General features: G+C 56.7%; 1 protein-coding gene across 4 annotated transcripts in view; it reads left to right on the plus strand.

Annotated features, from left to right (window-relative positions):
* Nucleotides 1-26,768, plus strand: part of PDE9A (phosphodiesterase 9A) — a 92,998-nt gene that overhangs the window by 60,432 nt on the left and 5,798 nt on the right. For all 4 annotated transcript variants that reach the window (XM_057697916.1, XM_057697918.1, XM_057697917.1 and 1 more), the window contains exons 5-14: nt 689-743; nt 1,797-1,867; nt 9,059-9,143; nt 15,032-15,113; nt 16,632-16,706; nt 20,794-20,880; nt 21,680-21,784; nt 22,081-22,163; nt 23,349-23,505; nt 26,596-26,709. In XM_057697916.1, coding sequence (XP_057553899.1) covers nt 689-743; nt 1,797-1,867; nt 9,059-9,143; nt 15,032-15,113; nt 16,632-16,706; nt 20,794-20,880; nt 21,680-21,784; nt 22,081-22,163; nt 23,349-23,505; nt 26,596-26,709 — 914 coding nt within the window. The remainder of the gene's footprint in view (nt 1-688; nt 744-1,796; nt 1,868-9,058; nt 9,144-15,031; nt 15,114-16,631; nt 16,707-20,793; nt 20,881-21,679; nt 21,785-22,080; nt 22,164-23,348; nt 23,506-26,595; nt 26,710-26,768) is intronic.

Here is a 26,768-nt window from a genome sequence, read left to right on the forward strand (position 1 = left end):
TTACGTCCCCAGTGTTTTAGGATGTGAACTAAATGGCCACCTGGAACCAAGAGGCGATCCCTCCCTTCCCAAGAGCACGGAGTTGCAGGAACAGTGCCGTGCAATCTACACCTTCCTATGCCGCTTCCCACATTGGCCCCGGTCAGGAAACAGGAAAACAGACAGGTTATATTCAGCCTAGGACCTGAACCTTGTAAAACCAGCCACCCAGCCCGGTTTTATGTGCCAGGCAACAAAGGGATGAACTTGCTCACCCTGGCCCACTTCCTCTCTCTGGAACCTGCCGTGAGAACACTGCGCTTTGCACTCAAAATATGCCCTGAACTCTCTTTGTCATAGTAATTGCCCCCATAAAATGGACCAGGGCACTACATGAAAATGTCCCATATTTAGAGACCCAGTCCTGCCTGCTTTTTAATGGCTGGTGCTGACTGCGGAAGGACCGCAGCCCTGGCCTCTTGGCCCAGGCACCACTGAGAGCAGTCCCGGAGGGAGACAGCATCTGAAGGTGGACTGGAAACCCTGGGCCCAGGAGAGGTCTTGCCGCTGACAGGCGGCCAGAGCATCCTTCCAGGTACCCAGGAGGCTCCCTGACACGGCGTTGGCATCACTGCCCATGACGTGCGGGTTCAGACCGTGGTCCACAGAGCACGCTCTTTTGCATCGGCCTTTCTTGTTTCGTCTGCAGAGAAAGAAGAATTGATCCAGAACATGCTGACCCAGGTGGCAGAGCAGTTCTCAAGGTACAGAATCTTCTAGATACGTCATCTCTAGAGCTGGGTGCTTTTTCTCTTCATGGCTGGGGTGGGCCCCTTGCTCTGAGGCTCTCTTGGCCAGAGGGCTCGGATACATCACTTGCCCAGAGAAGCTGCCTCCCCAGTGGAGTCCTTTGGGGACTTATGTACCTAAGCCAGCTTGGGTGGGGTCCAGGAAACGCTCGCCTGGTGCCACAGACCGTGCCAAGTGGGTGCTTTCAGAATGAGAGCCCTTGTTGCTGAGAATTTTCTCAGCTGGCTCTCCTAGGGCCAGGATTTTGACCTACAAGAACTGACAGCCTTCACAGAGATCCTATGTAGATAGGCAGCTTCCTCTTCCTTCTGAGTTCTCCTGCCGGTTCTAGAGTCAGTGCTTTCCATCTCTCAGTTACCTCGCTGTGGCATCTTACTGCCCGAGGGTAGTTAAAATTGGGAAAGGCCACAGGGTGTTTTCTTAAAGCCCAAGAGTTGTTGAAGTGAACAGGTTGGAGCCCAGAGAAGGGCACACCAGGTCCCCTGAGGTGGTCTGTGCCCCGCAGGGCAGGGTGTAGGGGCTGGGCAGTGCCAGAGAGGACCCGGGTCCTCCCCAGAGAGCATCTGCTCGCTACCCAGGTATAGGGAAGTAAACATGCCCTCCGTACGTCCTTGTCTTGGAAAATACACCTTCGAGATAATTCAAGGGTCTGTCTTTTTCCTCCTCCCCGCCCCCACCGCCCCCTGCAACTCCAGTGAGTTCCTTAAAAGCAACTCCTTGGGACTCCTTTTGTGGCTAAGACTCTGCACTCCAGGCCCGGGTTCAAGCCCTGGTCAGGAAACCAGATCCCACATGCCACAACTAAGACCCAGCGCAACCAAATAAATAAAAATACATAAATAAATAAACATTAAAGAAAAAAAAGCAACTCCCCTGTTCGAGCCCCTCACCAGCCCACCTATAGGACTCACCGTGGCAGGGAGTCAGCAGATGTTGGCTGAACCCATTTTAACTTGGAGAATTTGATGAGTTACATTTTGTTTTGTTTTTTGTTTTTTCCTTCCTAGAGCATTTAAAATCAACGAGCTGAAAGCTGAAGTTGCAAATCACTTGGCAGTGCTAGAGAAACGCGTCGAATGTGAGTGACATGTTGATTCCTTTTTGCTGATTTGTCTTTTAACCTCAGTTTAAATGAACCACTTAAAACCCCGGCGCGTGGTGATGGCAAGAGAGGCAAGGCTGAAGGTGAATGCCCTCTCTTTCTGAAATGCTCAAAACTTACCTTTGAAGTGAGCAAGGGCTAGGACAGTGACGAATCTTAAGTGTTTTATTTCTAGCTTAAAAGTAACTCAATAACACATGTTGTAAGTGCCATGTTGTAAGTATGCAGTAACCTACAACATGGTACATGTCATCATAGCACAGCCCTGGGAACAGGGTCCCTTTGCTCCAAGAGAGCACAGAGCAAAACCAGGAGCCCCCCAGACTTAGCCCCCTCCAGAGAAGAACTTCTGCAGAATATCTTGTGTGTCTCTTTTCACATAAATGAGAGTACACGACCCATGCTCTGTGGTTTCACCATTTGTGGGGAGGAGGTCTACTAAATCATTACCAGGTCCTGATTCAGTGACCAAACAGCTGAAACTCTGGGAGGAAAACAGCTTCTAGTCACTCACCCTTTGGTCCCATCCATAAAGTCAGGAGCAGTGCTTGAGTTCCATGTGGCCCACAATTCCCCATTCAGGGCACGACAGGAAGGCTCTTTGTCAGTGTCAAGGCCAAGGTTAATGGCTTGTGGGCACCACATTTACTGACTTCTGGAATGAGTAAACAAACTCCAAACCTGAGGCCGTCCAGGTCGCGGCATCACAGATTCTACCTGGTTGACTCACTGAAGGTCACTTTTCCTGTCTTGTATGAATTGCTTGGATTTTTTCCAAGAAAAAATTCTCGGGATCATGTCCAAAACCGATTTAACTAAATAACTTGAATCGTGATTTATAGTTACCCTTTTCAAAGTGTGGCAACATTTTTTAAAGTCCAGTCGGTCGCTGGAGCTTCAGAACAGTTTTATTTTCCCTGTTAGTGATGACGGAGCCACCAAGAGATTAAGATGAACTTGACCTGCTGAAGTTCATTCAGCAAATTGGAAAAGTAAATAAAACTGGGACCAGTCCCGGAGTCCTGGTGGGGCTGCTCTCACCATCACCTTTTCCCATGATGGGGGGATGGGGGGGGCAGGGGGGTGCCCAAGGAGGCAGGTTAGAAAGCAGCTGTGGTAGCTGGACTCACAGCCGCAGCGGTGGACACCGGTCATAGCCGCATTGAGCAGAGAAGAGGTTTTGCCTTAAGGGATTTGGGGGAGCTCTCCTGGGTGCCGGGAAGGCTCAGGGCCAGGGCTCAGTAGCTCTGCAGTGGGACCAATGCCCCAGACCCCACACAGAGCTGATGCTGTGAGGATGCCAATCTGGTGGTTCTGAGCCCCAGATCTTCAGAACCCCCTGCACCCCAAGATCTGTGCTTGGACCTCCACAGCCCCCATGGGCACTGCAGCAGCAGACATCAGGCTGCTTCTCTGTACACCAGCTACAGATCCAGAGTCTGGACAGAGCTGGACCAGGTGCCCACACCCTCCCTGCAAGGACGGCCAGAGAAAGCGAGTGTTAGTTTCCTGTAGCTATCATGACAAAGCACCGCAAGCTTGGGGCGCTTCAAACATCAGAAATGAATTCTCCCACAGTCTGGAGGCCAGGAGTCCCAGATCAAGGTGTCGGCAAGGATCAGTTCTTCCTGAAGGGAATCCGTCCCAGGCCTGCTCCAGCTTCCGGGCTGCCCGCGGGCCTTGGCGTGTGGCCGCATCATGGCCGGCCGCCACCGCCTGCACGCAACCTTCTCCCCCTGCGTCGCTGTTCAGGTCGTCCTTCTCCTATCGGGATGCCTGTCTGTGGATTTCGGGCCCACCCTCACCCGGGATGATCTCATCTCGAGATCCTTTTTCTAAACAAGATCACACTCTGGGTCTGGGGGTGAGGATGTGAGTCTGTCTTTTCGGGGCACAACTCAACCCGCTGCGTGAGCATTTGGTGCTTCCGTCTCCTGCGGTGGGAGACGAGCTCAGCTTCCCACCAAGCCCTGTAGAGCAGGGACTCCCCGGACGTGGGGAGGGGTGCAGCCAAAGAACACAAAAAGCGTTCACTGCCAAGTCACCACCTGCAGTTGCAGAGACGAACAGTCGTGCAGTGACCACCTGCAGAGCCGATGCCCGGGAGGCCGCGGGTGCCTCCCACTCCATCCTCCGGCCCGGCCCGCCCTCCCCGCGTGGAAGCCGGCTCCAGCGCTGCGCTTCCTTGTAAACAGGCATGTGGAAGAGGCCGTGAATGAATTTTCAGACCTCCTACGGAGAGCTGTGTTGACTTCAACTTGTGAGGTTTCCGGGATCTGGCCGTGGGGACAGCAATCAGGCTGAGAAGTGTTTTTATTTTGCCTTCAAGTGGTTTGTGGATTGAGGACCATTAAAGGATGGAGCCCTGATGACCTTCTCCCCTGGCCTGTCCTTGCCCCAAATCCTCCAGAACTAGCTCGCATCTCCTCCTGGGGCTCTTGTGTAAATCACATAATTCACGCACGTGCGCATAAACTACCCGGAAGATGGCATCACCCCTTCGTCCCCCAGCTCGCTGCACGGATCAAAATTACTACTGTTCTTACGGGTTGTATTAATTTCCAGCACCGGAGGCCTGGGCACTGAAGGAGTGGGATGGAGAGAGCTTGAGTTTCTCAGGAGGAAGAGGGGGTGAGGGTCAGGTGGTCAGGTGGGGACTGTGGGCAGCGGGCTTCCCCCACAGCCCCAGTTTGGTACCTATCCCCACATCAGCCCCTGGCATCCCCTTCTCTACCGGCTGCCCACCGCACACAGGAACATGGCCGCAGGGGTTCACGCACCCTGGGAGGTAGCTCTCGTCCGCCTTGAACCCCACTTGGCTTTGGGCGAGACCTCTCCTGGCGCTCATGGCTGACCGCCCCCCAGCTCCACCAGCCTCTACGTTAGCACAGAGCTGGCCACGGTCACCTCACCTGTGCTGAGCTCCAGGGGGATGAGTTCCTGAGAGCCGCCCAGACACAGCAGTCAGGGCCTCCCCCGAAGACATCACGGGGACCTGGGAAGTGGACAGGGGAGGCCTTTTGAGGACAGGGGTCCTGCAGCCGGGCATCTCCCGAAAGTCGCTTTGCGAGCTGGTCATCCCAGCCACTCAGAAGGTCAGCCCTGACCCTGCCCAGCTGCCAGAAGCCGGCCTGGGCTGCTGGCCTGGGAAGGCTGCCAGGAGCATGACTGCCAGTCTGCTCAGCGGGACCCAGCCAGATATGGATACACACACACACACACATAGACACACACAGAAACATAGGCACACACACTCACACATACATGAACCCCACGTACATGCATATATAAATACACACACGCGTGCACACCCCACGCTAATGCACACACGCACTTTGGTGTGTATGAGTGGTTGGGAGCTGTTCTCTGCTTCTGAAGTTCAAGGAGGCACCAGCTAGAACTGCCCATCTGTAAACTACATTACGTTGGTTTGACTTGTTTTAAATGGAATTTCCTGCTTTTTTTTTTTAACCTGATTCTCAAGCGTATAATTCTTTGGAATCAAATATAAATTCTGCCACAGCTCTGAATTCACCTTAAAAGCTTTCCTTCCTTTTCTATAAAATGTTTTCCGTCTTCGGGAGGCAGGGGTCTTAGGTGAGAGGCCGTTTCCTAAACACAGGACACCCACGGCCTTCCCTGGCTTCCCGGTTGGAGAAGGACCGTCCAGGGGTGCCCCACCCTCTCTTCCTTCCTTGTTCTCGGGAAGGGCCCAGGCACCTGGCAGTGGGCACAGGGCAGCCCTGCTCCGGTCCAGCCTTTGTCCGTGCCCAGGCCTGGCACGAAACCTGGCCCCGTGGGGCAACATTTAGGGCCGCGTCATGCAAACGACCGAGAAGACTGAAACCAAAGCTTGCCTTCTTTTTTGTCACTCGCGAAATGTGCTTTATTCAAGTTCTTTACCGAAGTCCTTGGAGGAAGTGCTGAAACACGAGGCTGAATTCCTACATGTCTGTAAACAACTTTCAAAGCGCTGCAGCCTGACGAGGGCCTTACCTGCCCAGGTGGCCTCTTAGGAGAGCCCAACGGGGTGGGGGGAGAAGAGAGTAGGACAGAGCCGGCTCCCTGACCTGACCGTGACCGTGCTGTTGCTCCTGACCGCTGAGGCCCCATCCCCGAAGCCGGCGTCCCTCTTAGAGAATCATTCTTAAAGGTTCTCCTCCAGGGCAGCCGTGACCTGCAGAGGCCCACAGAACCCCCTCTGAAGTCTGAGAGAGGCCAGCGGTGTCCAGGTGGTACTCACACTGCCAGTCAGCCTGGGGCTGGGGAGCCTCCTCTTTAGTTTGGGGTTCCGGTCTGTACCCGCCTGCGTTTAAAGTGTGGGGGTGACGAGTGGGCCGGGATGTGGGAAACTGACATCCGTCTCAACCCTGAGTCCCCCCCTGTGTCACTGCAGTGGGGAGGCCCAGCTCAGACGGCCTTCTCCCTCCCCTGGGGTCTTCCAGAAGGCAGCCTGGTGACCAGCAGGGCCTGGGAGTGGCAGCCCTGGGTCTGCGGGTGCCTGAACCTGCCACGCGCTCTCCCTGCCTCCGGTTTCCTCCCTGCAGTCTGGCGTATTGTTTTTCTCTTCCATTGATGAATGCACTTTTGCCACCTCGTTACTCACTATCAATTTCCTTGGCAACCAGGCTCTATTTCATAAACATCTTTGCTATAAATTCTGAATCTCTGAGATTCGGGTTAATGATATCATACCATGTTGCCCAAAAGGCTGAATCTTAACATCCCCTGCAATAAATAGCCAAGGAATCTGATCTGCATCAATTCCAGTATCCGTGCGATCAAACATCAGGCACCCACGGAAAAGCACCCACGGAAAACCGTGAGCCTGCAGGCGCTGCTGGCAGGGGCTTATTGATGATGGAAAAAAGCAAATGAGAAAACTGCGGCGTGATCCCAATTTTGTCTTTTTTTAAATTAAGAATAGACAGACAGGGGACTTCCCTGGTGGTTCAGCGGCTAAGACTCCACACTAGCAATGCAGGGGGCCTGGGTTTGATCCCTGGTCAGGGAACTAGATCCCCCATGCTGCAACAAAAGAGTTCACATCCCGCAACTGAAAGATTCTGCGCTTGGCAGCAAAGCTCCCTCATGACGCAACTAAGACCCGGCACGGCCAAATAAATAAATAATAAATTAAAAAAAAAAAAAGATTGTTGAATTATCAGCTGCCTTTAAAAAAAAGAGTAGATAGACAGATAGATAAGTAGATATTTAAAGTGCATGGGGGTGGGAGAAAAATGCCTGAAAGGATACACACCAATGTTTATAATATTAAATGAGTTCTTTTCTGGGCCAATAGGATCATGGATAAATTTTTAAATACTCTTCTTTGAGAAGCTGTCTTTCCTGCATTTTCTGCAATCATCATAGGTTACTTCATATTGAGGCAAGTGATGCTGGAAACCTAATGACAGTTTCTGTGGACCGTGACTGGCAGGGCACCGCTACCCTGTTTGGACTCTATACTGCATGCTCCATCTCTTCCCCAGATGGATTCACTTTTTGGGCCCAAGTTATCCACATGCCAGGTCTCTTCTCCAGATCTACTCAACTTTCCAAAATTTTCTGCCTTTCGTGAGTTAACAACCCCTTCCTGGGCTCCTTCCTGCCACTGATGTTGGATCTACCATGTGTCCCAGTGGCAGACCCGCAGACACAGCTCCGTGATGGTCCCCTCCTCCAAGGGGTGAGCGTCCTGCACTGGGACGGAGGCCGAGACGTGCCCGGGAGGCTGTGCACTCCTGGTCCAAATGCAAACCGTAAAGGGTGCGTGCTGATGTGCTTTTTCTTGGCAGAAGACCCATGGTTTCATCCACCTCCTAACAGGGTCCGTGATGGCAGGAAAGTGCAGAGAGCACCCCACCCCAAAGGAGAGTGTGGGCTCTTGCTGGGAGTGCAGAGTACCACCGTCAAGTTCCCTGGCTTCACTGGCCCCACTTCCTGGTACGAGAGGGAGGAGACAGGTTTTGAGCCTCCCCGTTGGCATCCTGCACAGCACAGAAGCAGTCACCGGGACCAGATCTGAATATCAGATCCTCCAGATTCCTGCCGCTGGGACGGAAAGAGTGGTCTCACGTGGCCTTGCCCCCGCTTGGCCCCCGACCCCGAAATGTTTAGAAAACCCGCCCGGGGAGGTTGTGGTTCCCGCCAGGCTGCCTGGGGCTCGGCGCCGGGCGAGCTTCCCCAGAGCTGCTGACAGTTCCTTCGGGTGGGAGGGAACTGATGGAAATTAGCGGAAGTCGCTGGGTGGCTTTGTTTTTCTTTTAGAAATCACCCGCATTTTATTTTTAGCCATATTCAGAGCCACGCTTGATGAAAAGGGGAATGAGTGGCGTCGTGGGTAGTATCCTTCTGCATAAAAATCGAGGTGTGATTACAAAGGAACAAAGCTAATCTTTTTTATTTCTTATGAACTGACTCTAATCTGAAAGTCTTTCCAAAGCTGGCAGCGTTTCTGGGCTAAATACGCACCTGCCAGAGTCAACATCTTGAAGTTGAATACTCACTGGCAGGCGTAAATGCCAGTTCATCCTTTGATGAAAAAAAAACCACAGTGTTCTGACCTAGGGGACCCCCGCCCCCGCCACAGGACCCCGGGAATGTGGCCACGTCCAGGTTCTGCTCCTCTTTCACCTGGCCTGTTCATTTCTCACCTGCTTCAAGTCAACACATGTCCTGGTTAACTGCTCTGTCGAGGACCTTAAAATGCAAAGCTTTTTATCTTAATGAAATTTTCTTCCCTGCTGGGAAGGCTGTGGTTTTGCCCGCTGAGCCCTTCATTGCATTTTAATACCCTGGGAACACGTCCCCCCCTTTTGGAGATAAAAGACTCTCTGTCCCGTGTCCTCAGCTGGTGCTTAGGCGTATGGAGAGAAAGCAAGAAGTGGGGTGCGGGAGGAGTGGAGACTCAGGCAGCGGGGGGGGGGGGAGGGGCTTCCGTCCTAGAGGGACCACGGACGAACGTGGTACACAGGCTGTGGCTAAGCCGAGTGAGGGGGGATCCTGAGAATCAGCGGCATGGGTGGGAGTGGGAACCAGTGTCTGAGCCAGCTTCTCTCCCCCCCACCCCTGGGGACACAGGAGCCGCAGGCGAGCCCCCAGCTACCAGCCTCCCCATCCTCCATGTGTATCCATGGTAACCCCCTTGTTTCTCTTGGTCTCCAGTGGAAGGACTAAAAGTGGTGGAGATTGAGAAATGCAAGAGTGACATTAAAAAGATGAGGGAGGAGTTGGCGGCCAGGAGCAGCAGGTAAGGTCCGCGCCGGGCGAGCCGTGGGCGGGCGCTGGGGGAGAGCTCCGCGGGGCCACGTGGCGCGGAGGGGGGCCCTGGGCTTTTTCTTCCCCCAAGAGTCAGGCTGGAGAATCTGGTTCGGCTCTGGCTGGGGTGCGCACCGTCTGGGATTTGCTTTTCAATGACACAGCTTTCTCATCGTAAAAGAGAGTTTATAGCAGAGGGAGGCTGGGAGGATGACGTCACCGAAAAGGAGAGTGATCTTCCTGCAGATCCAAGTGTTAGGATTCACGTCCCAGCCGGAATGAAGCTGGGATCCGTTTTTTGGAAAGGGGGACAATGAAAGGAGAAAGGCCTTTGGCTTCCAGGGGACCAGTGTCCTGCTGCCCCCGAGGCCCCACTCCCGTGTGGGTGTCCCCACAGCACAGAGCGGCCGGTCAAGAGAGGGATGCCACGTTCTGGACACAGAAATCACTTGTCCCGCAGAACAAGGGTCCCTCCACACGTGCCCCTGGGGAGCCAGGGTGAGGAGGCCCAGGCTGCCGAAATCCATGAAAAAAATGCTCCAGGCCTTTTTTGGAAAGTGGGGTCTGGGCTACAGCCAGAACCTTTGCCGAAACTGTGGTCAAAGCAGACGTTCAGGCTGAGGGCGGAGATGTACCACGTCAGGCGAGACGATGCCGGGCGCTGCACACACATTGAGCGCTTGCTGTGTGCGCGCCTGTGCCGAGTGCTCTGCTGGCGGGACCAGCTCGCCCCCGCCTGCTCTCATGCGTTGCTTCACGGCTGTGGTCACCGGTCCAGGAGACCACGTGGTGAAGATGTGGCCTGTCACCCCCAGCACACCACGCCGCTAAGGAGGCTGAGGTGACAGCTGGGCCTCAGCGGGATTTAACGGGACCAGTGACCTGCGAACAGCCCCGGGCAGATGCACCAGCCTGTCTTACGAGGCCACCTGACATCTTGGAGGTCATTCCCTGACTCTTCGGAACCGAGGGCAGCCTGCTTAGTGCGGAGTGTGGCCGCATGCAAGGGCCTTCAGGGCAGGAGGGGGAGCTGGAGCCGGTGGTCCCAGGCGTGTGGCGGGGCTGGTGGCCTCCGGGCGGGCTCGGGGACTGGCCTGACGGGCCCCGAGCCGTGTTGGCGTGTGTCTTCCCAGGACCACGCCACGTTCACGTCACACGCGCTTGTCAACTCTTTTGGATTTCACGATGTTTCGTCCCATTGGATTTGGGGGAGTCGGGCAAAGGAGTTTGCGACGACACAAAATTGTGAGTGAATGATTCTTCCTCACCGTCCCCGAAGTGGGAGGCTCTTCAGGGTCAGGAGACAGTCTCTCGTGTGACCCAGTAAGAGCCCCGGAGTTGCCGGTGCAGCCCCACAGCTGGGCCCCCAGGGCTGGGCTCCAGCTCGGCACCTGGGAGGAGGCGTCTGGTCACGGTGTGGCCCTCGGGCGCAAGATCTGCATGGCCCGGCCCAGCCCTCCGGCTGCCACGTGCTGGACCGCCATCCTGTGGCCAGTCCAGAAGGGGAGGAGAGCCAATTAGCCGGGCCCTGTCCCGGCCCCTCTGCCACCAGCCTGAGACGGGCTACCCATGACCGAGCGCTGCGTCTGCTGCGACGAGGGCGTGATGCCTCCAGGCCCCATCCCCCCACGTTCACCCCGTGGGATCGCCTCACCCGAGCACTTGCAGGAGGCCGGGTTTGGTTTTTGAGATGTAGTCGGTTTGCCGTGTTGTTATATTAGTTTCAGATGTACAACATACTGATTCAAAAGCAGGAGGCGTTTTTATAAAGTGGCCTCTCATCCCTTCTCAAACGATGAAACCCAGAGAGCCAGGGGGAGTCACAAGCCGCACCTGCTGGTCCTGCCTGGCCGGCCGGCCGTGTCACAGACACCCTCCGCCGCCGCCTTCTGTAAGAGCCCGGCTGGGCAGGGGCGACGCGACGTTCCTGCCGTGGTTTCTGGCGTGCACTGCCTTGCAGGTCAGGCTGTAAGAGAACAAACAACATTTCGTCCACGTTGTATTAGTTTCCTGTGGCTGCTGTAACAAAGCTCCACTAACTAGAGGGCGGAAAACTGTAGGAGTTATTTTCCCACAGTTCTGAGAGCTGGAGGTCTTGAAATGAAGGCGTCGGGAAGGCCAGGCTCTCTCTAAAGGCTCTCGGGGAGAATCCGTTCCAGGCCTCTCTCCCAGCTTCTGGGGGTGGTCAGCGATTCTTGGGGTTCTTTGGCTTGTAGAGCATCACTCCAGTCTCTGCCTCTGTCTCCACATGGCCTTTTCTCTGTGTGTTTGTCTCTGTGTCCAAATGTCCCCTTTCTGAAAGGACATCGGTCCCATTAGGGGCCACCCTACTAACGGTATGGCCAATCTTGTCATTACATCATAACAGCCCTCTTTCCAAATGAGGTCACAGTCACAGGTACTGGGGCTTAGAACATCAACATGTGACTCGGGAACACAACAGACCATGTGGAGAAGACCCACCTGATTTCAGAGCACGTGGGAGATGACATGTCACCTGCAGGCACCCGTTTAGGGCAAATGGGCGGAGCTGGCTCATCCAAGCAGTGAAGCCTCTTCTGTGCCCCCCCACCCCCTGCAAGAAGCATCAATACATTTTTGGAGCCCACAGCGCTGTAATCCAAAGAGGAGCCTTCCCCGCACCCCAGCCGCTTCCAGAGCCATGTCTTCTCAGCAGGCAGTTTTCACAGCAGCCCACGTAGGTGAGAGACGGGTAATTGCAACTCTTCAGTCAAAGACAGAATGGGGTCATGTCTCGAGCAGCGCGGACACACTGGGAGAAAGAAACCCAGTCTCCTGGGCTCAGGGCTAACCCACAGTGGTGTCACCCACCTGGGACCCTGGCCTGGGAGCCCAGCACCCCTCCGTGCCCCATACAAACAGCCCTGCCCTTTTCTTTATGGAGAAATTAACTCAGGTGGAGGAGAAGCCGCTCGCACAGCCCCTCGTCTCTGCTGGCGGCAGGATTCCATCTGAGTCACGCCTGGGCCACGCAGCCATGCAGCCTCCCGGGGCCAGGCTCCTTGCCTAGGGCTTCAGCTGGACCTCTGTGGGGACACCACACCGCTGGGCAGTGCTTTCTGACGATGTCAACCCAGCCGGGCAGTGATCCTGCCTCGGGAAGGGGAGTCAGGCAGCAGAGAGAGGAACAAAGGCACCAGCCCAGGTGAGCCCAGCTCAGTACCCGCTCGGGTGGCCAGTGAGCCTGAAGTGATGACCACCTTCACCCCTCCAGAGCACACCCCAGCGTGGCCTCGGAGCCGGGGGCCTGCGTGGACCAGAACCGCCTTTCCCTAGGGAATAGAGATAGCAGCCGGTCAGACCGGGCACAGGCCCACAAACACCCTCGGAGCAGGCTGCACTCCCCTGAGGCACAGGCTTTGGGCTTCTCTTGGCGTTTCCTCCAGGAGGAAAGAGGGCAGATTGCCTACCTACACGAAGAGCAGGGCCCGGCCTCACTGAGCACATGTTTGCAGAGGGGAGCTTGCTGGTTCACCCCGGCGGGGGTCTGCAGGAACACGGGGCGGCATCTGAGGGCTCTGCGGTCAGTCATCTCCGCTTTCATCCCAGACAGATGGCCTTGACCACCCGACTGAGCCCTAGGAGAGGGGAGGCTTGGAGCACAGAAAATGAAAGCAAAAAGCAGCCCCAAATAGGAAGAAAAGAAAAGGTGCCATGCCAGCTGCTCTGTCAGCTGGGTGATGCTGGTTCCCATGGCAACGGGGCACAGGGGGAGCAGGCGGGGGCGCCTGGCCGAGGTGGGCAGCCCTGGCAGGACCTCCCAACGCTGGGATTTTCGAGGAAGCAGCTGGATTCCAGCAGTCAAACCACCTTGGGTGGTGGAAGCTTACACAGCCCTCCTGGGAAAGGCGCACGACTGACCTGCACAGCACGTGTGCGGGTGTTTGCACAAAGGAGGATGAAAGCAGAAAACAAAGTGACGATGCTACCCATGCTCTGTCCTGAGGCGTGTGTCAGTGGGAGTTCTCGTTTACACGGGCGACCGTGGAAAGCACTTGGCTGGTGTGTTTTCTTGGTTCGTTTTGTTAGTCTTGTGCTAAATCTGTCTTAAAATCCCCCGCCACACCCGGGTGATTTTCACAAGCGTCGGGTTAAGGGAGGCAATGGCAGCAGGCCGAGAAAACAATACCGAGCCTCTTTTTCCAAAAAGGAAGCAGGCGTATTACTCTGAGTTTGCAAGGGGTGAACCTCCTTCTCAAACCTCCAGACTGTACTGAGGAGGCGAGCACATCGGTGATAACAGCCACCACGACACTCCGGGTCGAAATCCAGTCCTGAGCTTCCCGGATGTTCTGCATACGGATACCCGGTTTTGAAAAACAACTACAAAATACTATGTTGTAATTGTTTTTCACTTACAACATTGTAAACAATCAATAGATCAAAATGCAGCCTCAGACATTTTCCCAGAAGGCGGAGGTCCAGCACCCATCCTCACCCACCAAATGAGTTCCTTTCTCCTCCTACCATGGTAAATTGCCTTGCATCATTACCTTTCAGGACATACTGTAGGCAGTGTTTCTTTTTCCCTTTTCACCCAAAGTTCCCTCGCTTCACATAATACTCATAATTAGAGATGACATAATTGTCCTCCCTCTTGAGGTACCATAATGGTTCAAATTATGTCCCATTTGGGGGACATTCAGGTGCTTCTAGTTCGGTTTTATGTTTCTGCAGCAACAGATGATGCTGTGGTGAATGGCTGTTGTCTAATTCTTTTCTTAAGATACATTCCCAGGAGGAGCCTTGCAGTATAAAGGATGTGAATGTCTTTATGGCTTTTACAATACCGTGTAAATTGCTCTCCCGGAAGATAGAACTTTATTTACAAACTGCATGAGCTTCTGCGCAGGCCCCCACAGCCTGGGAGTCTCACACGAGGTGGGGGCGGGGAGTTAGACCGCCGCGCACCGTGCTCCCGATTCAGGGGGAGGAGGGACCGCGAGTTCCTTCCCAAGGAGTTCAGGTGCCCAGGTGGGCCGGGGCCCCAGGAGCTGCCAGATCTCCTAGAGCAGCCCCCACCTGCAGCCCCCGGGTGTGACCCCGCAGGCCAGCACACTCGCCCTTGATGTCGGAAGGGGGCTTCCCCCCAAAACCACCAGACTGCTTCTGTTCTGTTCCTGATGCCTCGATGTTAAGTAGTGAAAAGCAGAGTCAGACAGCGAATGCACCTCCCACGTGTGTGTGAGGTGGACAGTTGGGGACATCCTGAAAGTCCGTCACAGGAGGCGTGATTGATGACCTGCGGTCCACCACATTGAGGACGGAGGAGGACGTGCTTTTGGACGAGGCTGAGCGCTTTGAAGCAGCAGCAGTGCGTTTGTGATGTGTTAGTGCGAAAAACAAGTTGCCAAAGAGCAAGTCTGGTACAACTCATCCTTGTTTAAACGGACCAGGGGCTGTCCATGTGTGTCCATGCCCAGGAAAGTGCTAAAAGGATACCCCAAACTGAACAGAAGTCATTTCCAGGTGTGAGATTTAGAGGAAAAAGTGGGCGAAAGGGGACCTTTCCTATTTTACTTCTGTGTTTTTTGAATTTTTTAGAATAAACATGTTTTACTCGCATCATTTAAAAATGATTTTTAGAAGCTTCTCTAAAATGAAGACGCATGTTTTCCGAGAGCTCAGTATTATCTCAGGAGGTCCAGCAGGGTCTGCGGGGCTTAGCAATGAGGTGTCACTGGCTCTATGACTTATTCTTCTGTAACCAATGAGACCAAAGGGGTTTGTGGGTTCCAGTTGGATTGGGTTTGGGGTTTTTCTTCGTTTTTGCCCCGATGAGGTCCCCACAATCCACGGCCCAGGTGACACGAAGACCGAGGCGGCAGTGTCAGAAATAATCTTTGCTTTTCTCTTCAGGACCAGCTGTCCCTGTAAGTTCAGTTTTTCGGATAACAACAAGAAGTTGACGCCTCGCCGCGACGTCCCCGCTTACCCCAAGGTGAGATGGCATCCTGCCCCCGACGTCTGGGTCCACAGCCCCAGGGCACAGACGCCCACCCCCACTCCCACCCCCATCCTCGGCCACTCTGGCCTCCCGGCCAGGGCACCTGCACATTTGTAAAACCAGCTCCCGCCAGGGCCTGGGCTGTATAACGCTCCTGTTACTCTTCAGCAGAATGTATTTCCTATGTGACGTTTGTTTAGCAGAAGTGGTCCCGGACCGCAGCCTACGGTGCGGGGCGATCAGTGCTCCTCACGGGCGCCCGCCCAGCCCCCACTGCTGACGCGGTGCACGGTTCTCACACTCAAATGTTACGTGAAAGAACTTTCATTTTTAACTACATTATTTAAAATCTGCTTCACTGCATCTCCTGTTCCTGAACGATGTGTAGTTATTATGAGACGTTTTGCCTTGGGGCCACAAAGGATTTCTCAGTGACGAGAGGACCCGGGCCCTTGTTACAGCAGCAGTGCCATGGCGGGTGGGGGGCGGACGGGTAGGGTTCTTGAAACAGCTACAAAAGATGGGTCCGTGATGGCGGTCCCCGTCTCACAACGCCTTCAGCTGGTGACGGAGCAGGCCCCTGGCCCAGCTGACTTTTACACACTCCCCCACGAAGATTTGGGCTTTGCAGCCGCTGGGATCCTGCAGACAGGATGCCTGGCCGTGCATGAGGGCAACACCCCCGCCCCACCGCCCTGCCATCCCCACAGCAGCAGAGAGCCTCCCTGCCGGGGTTCCCCCACTCCCATACGCAAGACAAGCTAAACATGGTCCAGGGTTTCACATGGACGCGCGTGCCCTCCTCCATTGGAATAGGGGCCCCACACCTCAGGATGCTGCCCCAGGGAGTCACGAGGCCCAGCCTGGGTCCCAGACAGAAGGCGCCAGTCCTCCCCAGCGGTTCCCTTTAAAAAAACAAACAGAAAGATCTAGGAGACGACTATATCTAATTCCGAAACACTGTGACTGTCTTGTGTCTAAAATCTTCTGCTTCCTATGACAATGTAACCTAAACTCCGTGTTCCGTAGACCCAGCCTCCCCCTCCCCCAGCAAGCTGTGCTATTATAGCCCACGGCTATACAGTGACCGCTTCCAAAAACAAGCCTCAAAATAGCTTCTTAGCCAGTATTTGAATTTTTGCCACATAAAATTTTTTCCCTTGATTTGGTTTTATTGTATATTTTTAACGTCAGGTTTCTCGAGATGTCATTAGCGTGCAGTAAAGTTCACCTTCTGCAGGTGGGGAGCGGTCCAGGGGTGAACGTTCTGTCTCCCCCAGACAACCCCCCGACCCCCGTGCGGGCATTCCCGGCGCCGTCGCTCTGCCCCCCCCCCCCCCCGCCACCGCTGGTGGGACGTCCGCCCCTGTGGTTTTGCCCCCTCCAGAATTCTCGTGGGTGTAGCCTTTGAGAAGGTACCCAGGTGTCTGTCCTGAGGGGACAGGAGGGACGTGGAGAAGGCGTGGCCAGAGGCCCCGGGGCCGGCTGACACTGCTCTCCTGTCCCCTCCAGTACCTGCTGTCGCCCGAGACCATAGACGCCCTGCGGAAGCCCACCTTCGATGTCTGGCTCTGGGAGCCCAACGAGGTGAGTGCGGGAGCCACCCGGGCCGGCACCGGCCTCGGAGACCAGACGGGGCGGCCCCATCGCTCTTTTCCTCGGCTTCCTCTCTCTCTTCTTCGTCTTTTAACGTGCTTTTCCAGGCTTGCAGCCAAACTGCCCCCTGTGGGCTCGGAAAGGGGCATCAGGGACCAGGTGAGCAGGGGGGCCTCACGCCTGGGCTCTGGCTGCGCGGAGCCCCCACCGCGTCCTGGTCCCCCGGGGCGGCTGCCGAGCCCGCAGGGCGCGGGCCTCCCGGGCCTGAGGAGCGTTTCAGCAAGGCGCTTCTACTGGAGGTGCTGCTGCGAGCGGGTGGCCTGGGCAGCTGCGAGGACTCGGGGACCAAGAGTGACATCTCACAGCAAGACGGTTCTTTAAAATTTCCTTTGTGCGGAGAAAACACAAACATGGAGATCTTTTTGTTTGTTTAGTCTATTACCTAATAACATCAGTTCTACCCTCCTCTCTCTGAACCCCGAAAAAATAAAAAGTCCCTCCACACGGACATCGGGCCTCCAAAATTGACAGGGTCTGGCCAGCTTTATGGTAGCACAGCAGCACAGGAGGGCTGCCTGGAGGAGCTCAAGCGCTCGGGCAGAAGCAGCAGAGCGGCTTCCCTGCGGGTCCGGCAGAGGGACGTGGCACCCTGAGCCTTTGCCACCCAGGTCGCTGGCGCTTGGGCCTGGGATCTCCTGCGTGCACCGCCTTCACTGGGTGGTCTCCCAAGACAAGAAAAGCCCCAGCAAGAGGGGCCAGGAAAGCGCAGATCCCGCCTCCACCCCGCCTGGCGTACCCTGAGAAGAGCCCCGTGCTGGCTGGTCCCTGAGAAAAAGAACTAGATGGCACGTGTGCTCCAAAACAGCCAGCCAATCGGCACGCAGGACTGGAGCCGGAAGTCCAGGGAGGAGCAGCCGTCACCCGCCGGATAAGCGCATGATCAGAAACAGACATGGTGCAGGGGATGTGGCTCGGGGGACATGGCTCAGGGGAAGTGGCTCAGGGGACGTGGCGCGGGGGACGTGGTGCAGAGGACGTGGCAGGAGGAGAAGACTCGGCTCTTCCAGAAGCAGCATTAGGACTTCTTGTGTCAACGGCTCCTGCTGAACAGGGGACCCTGCTGGCCTGTCCGCGGGCACGTGGACCCACGGGAGCTTGGAACACGCGTGCCTGCTTCCAGCAGGTGGACGAGCCCTGCTACCGAGCACATCTCACACTCCCCGAAGTCGTTTTGCCCTCAGCCCACAGGGAGGAAGAGCAAAGCTGGCGCTGTGATGGCAGAACCCCCTGTTCCAGTCTCCTTGAAGCACAGGCAGCTGTGGCCAGAGAGGGAAAGCCGCCCTCCCATCGAGAGATGGAAGGCTCCACGCCTCCATGTTGGAAGGGTGGTCCCTCCACACTCAGGGTGTATGTGCAGCTGCTGGCAGCGGGTGAAAGGAAGGATCAGCCCCCTGCGGGCCGGCCTGGGCCTTCGCCGGCACACGTTCACCACCCGGGGGACCCTGGGAGGGGTTCCAGTGCTTCTGAAGAGCACCTGTCTGCCCATGGTGGCAAACCGGAGGTATTCAAAGACGGGATCCCTGGCCTCTGGGGATGCCATGAGTTTCGGATTGCAGGCAGCAGAGATGAACAGCTACAGGGACAGACCTGAAAGCTTCAGCAGCCCGCCTGGCCCCCAAAACTGCATCTGGCCTCCCGAGAAGCAGCTCAAGCCCCAAGAACATCAGGGCTCCCAGGTGGTGGTGGTTCACCTCGCTCCCTTGGAGCAGGGGTGCCGCACCCAGCACCCCCCAGGGGCCCAGCCCAGCGTCCTCCGATCACAGACCAGACGAGGAGCTGACTTCCCGCTGCTCTGCGCTCGCGGGCTGGCCTCTGGGCGCTGCCCCCCCCCCCCCCCCCCCCGCCGTGCTGTGTCTGCCGAGCGCCAGCTTGAAGGCTGCGAGGCCTACCGGTCACCCCACGCGTCCTGCACACTCAGCATCATCCAGCTGTCCTGCCCGGACCCGCCGCAGCGTCCATGGCTGCCAGCGCGGGAGCAGATGCCCAGACGCGTCGCTCCTGCTCCGAAGCCGCCACATCAGTGGCACCGGGTGGTTTTGTCTGCCGATCACCTCCGCCGCCTCTGATTTCACAGCAAACGCTTCAGCCCCTCAGGGTTGCCAGCGGCCAAGAATGGGCCAGTGGGGCGGGGAGCGGGGTGTCAGAGCTACAGCGCCTCTGGTCCAGGGCGGTGGGGGCACCCGTGGCTCTGATGGCGAGGCCCTGGCTGGGCGCTCGTGCGGCTGGCAAAGCTGGGGCGATGGGGACAGCGGCTGGCCAAGCAGCTTGGACACCAGCCCTCCCCGCCTCACGCCGGGACCCTGCACTCCCAGCGCTCTGTCAGGGGCTCCTTCAAGGCCCCCGTTTCCAAACGCGGGCGCCCAATCTGCGTCTGTGCTTGTCCCCTTGGGGAAGACCTGTGTGTGGTGACCTTCAAGGACTTTCCACCTGGGACATCCACCCAGGTTCCCACTGCAGGGCATGGGGGTGGGGGTGGTTTCCAGTTTCCCAGATGGAGTCTTTGTGATGCCACAGAAGTCTCTGCTCCCAGACATGTCCCTTTCACAGCCATCTCTTCGACGCGTCGTTATAGGATTGGATTTGCAAAACTTCACCTGACTTGCAGTGTTTCCTGGTCTCATATATTGTGCAACAAGAAAAAGTGGATTTTCGGAAGCAGGCCCTGTGTAGGTGCTGTGGCTGCCGTAACAAATACTGCAGGTGGGGGTTATCATGAGAAACCTCTTCTCTCACGGTCTGGAGGCCGGATGTCTGAGGTCACAGTGCAGGCAGGGCTGGTTCCTCTGAGGCCTCCCTTCTGGGCGTATACACGGCCTTCTCCTCCTGTGTCCTCAACGTGGTCACCCCTCTGTGCCTGTCTGTGTCCTAATCCCCTCTTCTCATAAGGACGCCAGTCCTAGCAGATTAAGACCCACCCTAGTGAACCCACATAACCTCAATTACCTCCTTAAAGGTCCTTGCTCCAAACACAGTCACGTGGGGGCTCAGGGCCTCAGCACCCTGATTTGAGGGATACAGTTCAGTCCATAACACACCCTTTGGGGAAGAGAAGGCCACCTGGTGAACAGAGGCGGATGGGAAGCCTGTGCAGACACCAGGGCAGGGGCGGGAGCTGGGACGGAGGGGGCACAGATGTGGGGCTCTTGGTGGGGGAATGGGGGAGCACTGGGTGGTGTCACGCCCCCTCCCCCAGGTGATTCTAAGTCGTTCCCACTTTTCAGACCTCCCGTCTCCCTGGGATCTCACCCAAGACCTGCTTTCCCAGAAAGCAAAGCCCACTTTGTTGAACTCTCACTTCTTAAAAATCATTTAATCGTCTTCCTTGGCTTGATGAGCTGCAACGCTCTGGAGCGGTATTTAAATAAATCACAACAATGACTGTAAATCATCTTTGGGACTGAAAACAAAATCAACTTCAACTTGAGCGGGGATTTCTGTAGAAGACAGCTCGGTGAAATGAGGTTTGGGAGGGGAAGCTCCCCAGAACGAGGCTCGCCTTCTGCTCACTATGGTTAGTGAGTTAGAAAGCATGTCTGTCCCACTGGCCCCCGGGCTTGGGACGGATGTCGGGTTTGGGACGGATGTCGGGTTTGGGTTGGATGCCAGGTTTGGGATGGATGGATGCCGTCGAAGCTCCTCCATCTCCCAGCCTCAGGCAAGTACAGGGTCTGCGGTCGATGGAACTGTGTCCCAGAACCTCAGACTGGAATCTGACCCACCGAGACCGTTGCTTGTGTCCTTAAATAAGTAAAATCATTTCTGATGCCGTCATTTGGGTATAGTATTCCTTCATATGGTCACTGTCCCCTCCTGCAGAGAATTCCATTGACTTCTGAACCCCAACTGCTCTTTCAGAGCCCCACATCCCTTCTGGGGGTCCTGAAATGCCCAAGTCAACAGGCTCTGCTCCTCAAGGCCCCCCCAGAGGGGAGGACTCACCTGGGGCCAGGCCTGGAGAAGCCGGGCATCTCCCGGGCCCGCCTGTGCTACTGACAGGCCTTCTGCTCCTGTGCTGCAGATGCTGAGCTGCCTGGAGCACATGTACCACGACCTCGGCCTGGTCAGAGACTTCAGCATCAACCCCATCACCCTCAAGAGGTGGCTGGTGAGTGTTGGGCAACAACACCCCCAGCCCCTGTTAACACAGTTTCCTGGGAGTCGACCGTGGGCACCTTCCTGATGGCCCCGGGCTTCCTACAAACAGAGGCCACACTTCCATGAGAGTCCCGCGGGGACGGTCAGCCGGTCTCCGCCTGTGCCCCTCCCCCACAACTCTGCTCCTAGGCCCCTGCTCCGGTGAGCGAGGAAACAGTAAGAACCGGGGCGGGTCGAGGGAAGCAGGGTGCTCTAACCAGCACGTGTGGGTGGGCGAGTGTGTGCGTGTGTGTGCGCGTGGCGGGGGCGTGCATGTGATTGTGGGTGAGTGCAGGTGCCTGCATGGTTGTGGGGGCATGCGTGTGTGCGTGTGTACATGCATACGTGTGTGTGTATGTGTGTGAGCATGCGTGCAGGTGCGGAAGGGGTATGTGTGTGAGTGTGTGTTTAGCAGCACATCTTTCTTTTTAATAAAACACTGCTCAGAATCAGAGGTTAAAAGCCTGTGGAGGGTTCGATGGTGGCTGGGGGCCCAGCACCCCGCACGCAGCCCACCGGCTCCCCCCCAGCTCCACGGCCCCGTGTGGCTCCCCTGGGGATGCCTGCCCAGGGGTGGGAGCGTGGGGGCCGTGGCGCGGCCCCCGGACGTCCTCAGGCGCCGGGGCCCCCTGGTCCTCACCCTCGGGAAACGGGAGTGCGGCTGGATGAGGACCGGGCGGGGAGCGGGCAGTTGGCACCGGGAAGAAGGTGCTGGGAGCTGGGGGAGGGGCGGGCAGCCGGGCACAGGCTGGACCCTCTCGTCCCCACAGCTCTGCGTGCACGACAACTACCGCAACAACCCTTTCCACAACTTCCGGCACTGCTTCTGTGTCGCCCAGATGATGTACAGCATGATCTGGCTCTGTGGGCTGCAGGTGGGTCGGGGGGACCCCCAGAGGGGGAGCCCCACCCAGAGGGGAGACCCCCACCCAGAGGGGAAGCCCCCACCCAGAGGGGAGCCCCCCACCCAGAGGGGAGCCCCCCACCCAGAGGGCCGCCTCGGGGCATTGGCTCCTCCGCCCCCTGTGGAAGCCCCCACCCCAGCTTTGTCACTGAGGAAGCGGGTGCCCGCCCCCCCACCCCAGGGAGAGGCGGGTCCCCCCCACCAGGCCGGCTCCTCCCACCCCAATGCAGCCCCTCCTCACCCCATCCCACCCTCCCTCTGATGCAGGAGAAGTTTTCCCAAATGGACATCTTGATCCTGATGACAGCGGCCATCTGCCACGACTTGGATCACCCAGGCTACAACAACACGTGCGTACGCGGGCTTCTTCGCTCTCTTTTTCCTTGTAAAGGGCACCCTGGGTCCCACAGGAGAACTGTTCAGGTCAACCCTCGGCCAGTTCCAAGCTGGAGCTGTCAGCGGAGGCCTCCTGAGCCCCCAGCTCCACCCCACCTCTTAGGACACGGCTGCCCGCTTGGGACTTGGTCCAGGGCCTGGGCCTCCTGGGGCAGGACCCTCAGGTTACTAGACCCCGGAGGGGCTGCCACGGCCTTTGTGGTCCTGGCTACAGGTCTGCGTCTGCACCTGCAGAGCCCGGCAGCAGCAGAACCTCTCTCCCCCTTGAAGCAGGGAGGGAGCCCTGCACACACAGGTGGGCAGGGAGGGGCAGCCCCCCCACCCGGGCTCTGGATCTCACGCCCCCATGGGCAGCCTCCTCGGCCCGTTTTCAACAGGAACAAGGCAGAGGCAGGGCTGTGACTGTGAGAGCAGGGGTGCGGACACTCGGGAGGTGGGGAGGGTGCAGGGCAGGCCGCGGGGCCCGGAGCACGGGCCAGGCTTCGCTGGAGCGGTGATCCACGGCCGCCTCCAGGGCCAAGGCACAGCGTTCCACCCACGTACCTGCCGGAGTCCAGGCCGGCTGGCGCGGGCGTGTGTTCACGGTGACACATCAGTTCTTCTGTCAGATTTGTGTGTCGGATTCCACTGTGAGTGACGGTGCCAGGTGTGCTGAGAAGCATGCCGTCATCTGTCAGGCCCAGAATGGATTCCAAGGTGTGGACGTCTGTGCCCTTCAGAGGAGGCGTCCCCATGGGCATCCTTCTCAGTTCACACGCGGGTGACATCCCAAGCACAGGCCGGTCAAGGCCGTGCCCGCATCTGCCGTGAAAATGCACCCTGACCCTCCTCCACATACTGAAAATGTTTGCAGGGTGTCTGACCATTCTGAGGGCATGTGACGGGGAGGAGCTGAGGCTAATGGATGGTATCCTCTGTTAGGACGGCAACATTGGGGCGGGGGTCCTAGTTAGAGGGGCTGAGGAGACCTGGGAGAGCCGGGAGAAGTGAGTTCCTGGCGCGAGCAGAGTGCGGTCCTCTCCACCCGCCCCATCACTTCCAGCCTCCATACACCCCCCCCAACCTTCCCCGCAGCGTCTCTGCCCTGATTCGCAGGTGCAGGTACCCGAGGGTCCCTTTGCCCTCTCCTCCAACCCCAGGTACCAGATCAACGCCCGCACAGAGCTGGCGGTTCGCTACAACGACATCTCGCCCCTGGAGAACCACCACTGTGCCGTGGCCTTCCAGATCTTCAGCCAGCCTGAGTGTAACATCTTCTCCAACGTGCCCCCTGAGGGCTTCAAGCAGATCAGACAGGTGGGCAGGGTGAGGGCACTGTGGCGTAGGGGGTCCCTGGGGGACAGTGAGCCCGACCGGAGAGGAGAGGCCCTCTCTCCCCATGCCTGAGGCTCCCAAGCGCTCCCAGTTCCCCACCGGGATCCTGGGGGTCCGGCCCTCTTTCCCCACCTCCTCCGAGGCCACGTGGTGCCGCAGGAAGAGGTTTGTGCTCGGCACGTGTGCGCAGTGTTCCGTGGACCTGCAGGTCATGGCCAGCGTTTAATTTAACCCTTTGAGGTCAGTCCTTTCTCATCTCGCAGCCCAGAAAAGTGAGGCTGGCACAGGCGAGGTCACTGGCCCGAGGAAGCAGGCCCTGGACAGACGCGTCCGCGGCATCCAGCCCAGCAGAGCCCCGACTGCTGTCCTGCGCCTGTCCCCTGCGGCCCTGTGACCAGTCAACCCCACCACCCATTTCGGAAGAGACCTTTCCACTCCTCGGGCACGTAGCGAGGAGGATGAGGGCTGCCAGCTGTCTAGAGGCAGATGCTTCCAACTCACCAAAAGCAACCCCCCCACCACCACGCACACATACACAGGAGGTCCCCTTGAATCCAGCCCTGCGCCCCACCCTCCGGTGTGTACAAGGTAGGCGTGACGTCAGAGCGCTCTTGGAGGAGTGAGGTGGGTTGAACGATAGCCACCCCCCAACCAAAATAAAGGTATGTCCGCTTCCTGACTCCCCAGGACCTGTGAATGAGTCTTTGCGATATAATTAAATTAGGAGCTTTAGAGAAGATTAGCTCAGATTACCCACATGGACCCAAAATCCAATAACAGGTGTCTTCATTAGAGACACAAAGGGGACTTCCCCGGTGGTGCAGTGGTTAAGAATCCGCCTGCCAGTGCAGGGGCCATGGTTAGATCTCTGGTCCAGGAAGATCCCACATGCTGCGGAGCAACTAAACTCATGCACCACAACTACTGAGCCCGGACTCTAGAGCCCACGCTCTGCAACAAGAGAAGCCACTGCAATGAGAAGCCCACACACCACAATGAAGAGTAGCCCCCACTCGCCACAACTAGAAAAAGCCCGCGCACAGCAACGAAGACCCAACACAGCTAAAAAATAAAAGCAAATATATGTTTTAAAAAAAGAAAGACACACAGAGGAGAGACACAGCGAGGCCACGTGACGACAGAGGCAGAGACTGCCGTGATGTGCACCCAGACCAGGGAGCGCCAGGGCCCCGGAAACAGGAAGAGGCAGGGAACGGGCCATCCCCGGAGCCTGCAGAGGGGACACCTTGGTTTCAAGACTTGCGGCCTCCAGAACTATGAGAGGGTGCCTTCCTGCTGTCCTGTCCCCTGGCGTGTGGCACTGTGCACAGCAGCCCTGGGACGCGAACGGGAGCCGCGTCCACCACCTGGAAGGAACCACACTCTGCGTCCATTCAGTGTCTCAGGAGCCTTGCTTCAAGACGCACCTGATAAAGACGCACTAGAGCCCAGGATGAGACACCCTGTCTCCCTCCTGGGGGACTGACAGCTTCACCTCATCAGACGGCAGCAGCCTCGTTCCCCGTCCTTCCCGCTTCCAGGGAGTCGGAGCTCAGCCAGGACTTAATTACAGGCCTTGCTGAGTCACTGATTCCTGGTACAGTTACCTCCCCTTTATCTGCTGGCCTTCTGGCCTCCCTTCCACGTGCATCTAACCACCCGTCAGGCACGTGCTACGGGTTTTGCCATTAGCCGTAGCGCGTCTCTCTGTGAAGCAGGCGAAGGGGCCCATCCTGAAGAAGGGACCCTGCATCTGTGCTGCCCCCGAGGCTGCCGGCTGAGGAGCCCCGCCAGGAACTCGGCCCAGAGAATCCCAGCAGCCTGCTCCCCTCGTGCGTGCCATAGTCAGAGCAGCACCCCGCCTCCCGCTGGGGGAGCCTCCCCCCGCGTCCCGGTGGACAGGGCTTCCTCACGCCGCCCGCCACGGGGACACACAGAGGGGTCTTGCCCCGAACACCTTACTGATGTTGACCCTTTCTGAGGGTAAAATCCTTTGTCCCGATTTTTAATAGTATTTCGTCCTTGACTACTTGAGGGATAACTCATCATGGGAATAGATCCTTCCCTAATAACACAATTAAATCTTTACCAAGAAATGGCACAATTCAAAAGGCCAAAGATGCCCCCCCAAAATACGTGTTTTATCTGTATTGACGGATTTGAGGTTTGAATGTGATGTTTTTGGTGGTGTTTTCTTGGAAAAGTGGAACACCATACCCAGCACAGAGGTGTGTTCTGTAAATGTTTGTGGGATGGATGGATGGATGGGTGGGTGGATGGATGGGTGGATGGATGAGTGGAAAAGTGGGTGGATGGATGGATGGATGGATGGAAGGGTGGAGGCATGGATGGATGGATGGGTGGACAAGTGGATGGATGGATAGACAGGTAAATTGATGGGTGGATGAGTGGGTTGATGGATTGTCATGGTTTCGAATTATGTTACTTCTACTAAACCAATATTTGGTTAACAAGGTCATAAAATATTTGTATTAAAAAACTTATTTCATCCTTACTTACAAATCTGTTAATAGAAGAATGCTATTATATATGATCAGACTTTGACCATTCCCAAGCAAGATACGCGCATATAATCACATACAGATTAGATAATAGGAAAAAAATACTCTTGGAAAATAGGTCACTGACCCCCAACAACAAGATCTGAAAGGAACAAACCATTATGTGGATTAGTAAATGGATGGGAAGCTTTTGTCCTTGGCTGAAAGCGGCTGGACTCTTGCGAGGAGACGTGCGGAGCCTGCCCTCTGCAGGTGAATGGTCCTGGCGGGCTCAAACGCACTGCCTTCTCCGGGGACACAGCCTGTGTCAGGCACCCCTGGGCTGGACCCCCCGCCTTCTACTAGCCGGCTGTGGCCAGGGCAGGCTCCCCAGCCTCTCCTGGTCTAAATATCTTTATAAAAACGAGGATGGTGATTCTTAGACACGCCCATGGCATTGGCATGAGGCCTAGATCAAGGGATGGGAGCAGAGGGCGCCGCATACTGCAGGCGCTCACTGAGTAACTGTCGGGGTCGGGCCCCGTGTCCGCACTTGGCTTTCTCTTCTCAGGGCATGATCACGTTAATCCTGGCCACGGACATGGCGAGACACGCAGAAATTATGGATTCCTTCAAAGAAAAAATGGAGAATTTTGACTACAGCAACGAAGAGCACATGACCCTGGTGAGTGGGCTTGTTTTCTGCTTTGTGGGGGGGCTGGTGAGGGAGCCCCACCCTCCCGC

This window comes from Hippopotamus amphibius, chromosome 10, assembly GCF_030028045.1.
Source record: "Hippopotamus amphibius kiboko isolate mHipAmp2 chromosome 10, mHipAmp2.hap2, whole genome shotgun sequence".
Lineage (NCBI taxonomy): Eukaryota > Metazoa > Chordata > Mammalia > Artiodactyla > Hippopotamidae > Hippopotamus > Hippopotamus amphibius.